The 5328-nt window shown below is 33.9% G+C and overlaps 1 protein-coding gene across 1 annotated transcript; it reads left to right on the forward strand.

The window, feature by feature from the left end:
• The first annotated feature begins 4273 nt into the window (after positions 1–4273).
• Positions 4274–5109, forward strand: LOC139863793 (uncharacterized). The gene is made up of 2 exons (XM_071852398.1): positions 4274–4830; positions 5049–5109. Exons 1-2 carry the CDS (start codon positions 4274–4276, stop codon positions 5107–5109), a joined length of 618 nt encoding a protein of 205 aa, XP_071708499.1.
• The last annotated feature ends 219 nt before the right edge of the window (positions 5110–5328 follow it).

Below are 5328 nucleotides of genomic sequence, written 5' to 3' on the forward strand. Positions count from 1 at the left end.
CTTCAGGCTTTGGACATTTAAATCGTCAACACATTTACAAATGACTTCTTTTACATTATGAACTAATTGATTCTTATATTGAATTTTCTTGATTAATTTTTCTAATTAATTTTTGTGTTTGTCCATGCATGCTTACAATATGTGTTGATATCAGGTTGTTTAGTTCTCGAACTTGATATTCTTTACCGTAATATGTCTTGTTGTATGACTTTGTCACCGGAATCAGGCAACTTCTGATATTGTTACGGGTTTCATCATGTATTTCCTCAAGATATTTTGTAATGATAGTCTGTAGCTCGATAGCTTTATTAGTCGATTCTTGCTACTCTTATTGGTTTTTACTTTCATTTTGGGAAGATGTTTAGATATATTCATTTTGCCCCATTCAAGACTGTTTTGCCCCATTCAAGAGCAGGTCAATGTAAGTATGCCTTCATTAAATCATGTATAGCTAAATTGGTGATTGTGTAATGGGTTTAGGTGAAAATGGGTAATGTGTTAGTATGTGTCAGGTTGTCACAAACGTTTTATTGGTTCATTGTTAAAATTATTAAACAAATGGACAAACATCAATATAATTAGGTAGGTGCAAGGTTGTAAAACTCGCGACTCGGGGAGAACTCGGCCGAAGGTTTTTGAAGAGTTCTCGGCGACTCGGGGAGAACTCGGGGGAGAACTCAGATGTTGACTTCCGCTGACTTTTTGATATATATATATATATATATATATATATATATATATATATATATATATATATATATATATATATATATATATATATATATCAAGTTTGCTCTTGTTATATTAGTTTGGTTAAACTTCAGGGACTATTATTCTTATTTGGTAAAAGTAAAAGAAATTAAGCTAAAGTGAATACCTTATCGGCTTTTAAATAAGGGGGATGATTCTCACACACACTTTTTTGATCCTCACACACCAATTGAGTATTATTAGAAGAGTTTTAAATAGGGGACTTTAAATAGATAGATTTAAGTAATGTACAATACAACCTTTCTCTCTCTCTCTATCTTATCCTCTTCTCAACTTAAAACCCTAATAAACTAAAAAAGTCACAGTCACTATCTTTATCTCTCAGGTCACCGGATTTTAATGGTAGTCCCTACTTTGTGACTGGTTTAACTTGATTTCTTCTTCTATCATCTTCTTTTTCGTTTATTCTGTCGTTTCCGGCGAGATCTGAGTACTTGGCCGCCGTTGACCGTCGGTTGACCGAGTAATTGGCCGAGTTAGCCACTGAGTTCTCGGTGAGCTCCTGAAAACGAGTACTCGCCGAGAAATCGCCGAGTAAATCCGAGTTTTGCAACCATGTGTAGGTGATCCTCACACACCACTTTTTGATCCATGTACGCCTAATTACCTATTATACTCTTAATTGTGGTTAGAATAATAATATAAGTTCAACTCTCTAGATTATTCTAGGGGTATAATTGTGAGTTTATGAGACAAAAGTGTACATGGATCAAAAAATGGTGTGTGAGGAATGAGGATCACCTCCTATATAGTTAACGAGTTCTTTAATAGAAAAAATCTGAACTTTATCAATGAAGCTACACCCGAAGTTATTTGCATCAATAATATACTTTGGAGAATGTTTCATGTGCTGAGGAATAAACGTGAATAAGGGTTATGTTGATTATCTGTGATGGTACATGTCAATGCATGCTTCTAAATGGGCCATGAACCATCAGAGTCCATCGGCATGTTTCAAAATTCAAGGGCATAAAATAAGAATTTTTTTGTCGTCTAACATTAAATTGTCAGCAACTGTACATGTTATAATATTCTCATAAACATGTCATCAATATTTGCTTCATATTTGTTGTTTCTTTAGACCATGGATAATGCACCGTTTTTGCCCCTAATGCCCATGATGTGTCGTGAGAAACGCCCCACAAACGCCCGGAATGGGGCGTTTGTGTTGGGGCGTTTGTCAAGAAAGCACGGGCATGAAAATGTGCGTTTGTGATTTTTTTATTTTTATTTTAATTCTTTTCTACCTTTTTCACAACTTTTTAACCCAACCTCCAATTATATTTTGATACATCACCCACAAACGCCCTTACAAAAGCCCCCCATTACAACTCCTTCATTCCCCCATCATGGCCATGTCAGCGTCATACCCAAAAAGTACCCCTCTTTCACTCCACGTAGGCGTCACCATTATCTGTGGTCTAACAAAAATCTTAACCAATTTTTTGCCTCGATTTTCATGGTCCAGATAATATTTTCTTTAAAGACATGTCATCATCATCTTGTGCTTCCATGTACCAAATTAACAAACAGAATACAGGACTCATAGAATACACTGACAACTACTTATGACCTTTTTTATGTTGATGCTATGATGATGATAACCAGTATATAAATTGTAATGGATTAGGAATGTTAATAATTAAATGTTGTTGGAAACTCGCAAAAAGCAGACTACATTTGCAAATGAAAAATAAACTATATTGAGAACTATGCATAACCATTACACACACCAGTATTTCTAATATTTGCAAAGTCTGAAAACATGTTATGCATTCAAATTTTTCTAATTGAAGGATAATTCAAATTTCTAATATAGAAATACATTCATTCATTATATATTTTCGGTTCATCTTCATCATCAATTAGTATTTCTGTGTATTCTTTGGTATCCCGTGAATCTCCTTCAGGTAAATTAATTTAGCTAAATTTATTCTGGTATATTTTGCGGTTTAAAGCCTGGATTTAAACACGAGTTTTTGATATTAAATGTTTCAATTTTTTATGTTTTTAATGAATCTCCATTAGAATATTTATTATTCTTTAGCTTCTTCTCCATTAGTATATTTATTATTATTATTTTCTTACTCCGTAATTTTTATGTGTCCATGTAAAGTTGCAGTTAGTGTTTTTACTTTTTAGATCTGGATGTTTAGTTTTTATTCTTTGCATTATATACTAATATTTTATTTGATTAGCTTTAACTATTTTGCACTACGGTTTGATTAAATGCTTCAATGGTAAAGGATCTAAAAATTGCTTGACCAAGTCATTTTTCCTTGTAGGATGATTATATTCCGAGATGCTTTTATGTGTGTATGTGAAATTGCCGTTCGTGTTTATAGATTTGGATGTATAGTTCTTGTTTTTTTATGTATTATATAATAAGATTTTATTTGATTAACTATAACTATTTTGCACCAACTTTTTTTTTTCTTTTTTCTTTTTTTTTAAAGGCAAGACCCCCAAATTGAGGTTGGTGGGGATTGAACCTGGATCTCCTTTGGAGATTTTCAAGCACCCAACCACTCAACCAACCCTTTGGGGTAACAAAGGCTAGCATTGCTGCATTAACTATAACTGTGTTGTGTTAAGGGCATTTAGTTTTTTGATCAATTTTATTCTAATTTGCATTTTACTTGATCTTGCTAAATATGCAGTTCAAGTTGATCCGGTAGATCAACTAGCAGTTTCAACTACTCCTCGTCGTGATGATTTTGATTAGCGAGATGTTCACTTTTACTTGGATTATGCAATAGATTTTGCTTATTCTCCTTCCACGACTTGCCTAGCTATTACGTTTCGTCTCATGCATATGCCGGTAAAGTAAAGCACATCTAAAGTGATGCGCCCCCCATAGAAAGAAGCACACCCGCCCAACGGTTGTATCTAGCAGCGTCTTTCGTATCCTTGGCTAGAAAGTAGTCGACATGCCATTAATAGCAACAAGTAGATAAGGTCATCCATTGGTGAACTATAACTGTAATTGTTTGTGTTACTTGAATTGACTCATTTCTAATATGTTCGGTTAAATTGCCACCTATGAATTTTCGAAGCTCCATGAAGAATCACATCGAATATAGGGTTTTTGAAGAATCACACTTCAAAAGATGACATATGTGGAGCTAACATGAAATTCTTAGTTTGTAAATTCTATGTAATTTTGATAAAATTCTTTGAGACATTAAATCGAACACTTGGTGTGCGTTATCTAATATGTTATAATCTTGCTTACTTGTAATATGATAGCTATAATACTTATGTATATGTAATATGTATATGTATATATGTATGTATATATGTATATGTATATGTGTATATATGTATATGTATATGTATATGTAATTGTATATGTATGCGTGCGTGCGTGCGATCTTTTGTTTTATTATATTGTAAATGTGCATCTATATGTATATTGTAATCTTGCGTTAACCGAATAATGTTATATACATTGTTTGTTCACAGGTTTGGTTTAAGGCCAAGGTCACTATTTTGAAGCAAGATGTCTCTTATTCGTGAAATTAAGAAAAAACTCACTCTAGCTCAGACAAAGATTTTCAGGGATACGTGTTTTGGTCATTGGTTAGATATAAAGTGTAATGACAATGATCCAGGATACATGCATTGCTTGTTAATGAATCAGATTGACCGTTCGAACAACATTGCAATCAACGGACGCAAAATAATTGAGGGGCCAGAAGAGCTATGGTTTCAAGCTACTCGAGATCATCCCATTAGATGTGGTCGACGTGAGTTTTGTTTGGTTAGCGGGTTACGGTTTGGTCCGGTTACATCATTTGTAGATTGGATAGGTCAAGAAAGGTGTGGTTTTGATTTATCGATTTCATATCGTGTATTTCGTAAACGACATAGTGGTCCCCGCTATCTTTTAGAGTTTCACGACAACTTTTTTAAAGATGAGTTGAAAGGAAATGACAAGGATAAGGTCATAGTCGCGATTGCGTTGATAATCAACTTATGCTTTGTTGGTAAGCAGTTGCGGGACAGTGTAAACGATGATTTTCTTCTTTTATTAGAGGACTTTGAGTTGATGAACCGGTATCCGTGGGGTTCTTATATATGGAGCAAAACTTTTAATCACTTGCATCACGTGTTGGTAAATTATAAAGACAAGATAGAAGACAAAAATCGGAAGGGGTGATGACATACCATTTGAGCGGCTTCACTTGGGCTTTTAAGGTATAAATTTCTACTTATAAATGTTAATCAAATAATGTGTTTCACATTTATTAAACTAAATTGTCATTTGTTTGAAGATGTGGATATGGGAGGCATACAAAAATGGGTAGAAGCATACGCTTACAAGCCGGTTACTGATGGCATATCTCGTGGAATTCACTGGAAACGGAAGAATAAAATTATGGGCTCGCATGAGTACGTTGAGTTGATGCAACTCCCGGTGAGTTTTTTGGTTAAAACTTTAAATGTATGTCTATGTACATTATGTATATGTGTATGTGTATATATGTACGCGTGTATGTACCTGTATATGTATATATAACTGTATATGTAACTGTAAATGTATATGTGTGTGTG

The sequence above is a fragment of the Rutidosis leptorrhynchoides genome, chromosome 8 (genome assembly GCF_046630445.1).
Source record: "Rutidosis leptorrhynchoides isolate AG116_Rl617_1_P2 chromosome 8, CSIRO_AGI_Rlap_v1, whole genome shotgun sequence".
Classification (NCBI taxonomy): Eukaryota; Viridiplantae; Streptophyta; class Magnoliopsida; order Asterales; family Asteraceae; genus Rutidosis; species Rutidosis leptorrhynchoides.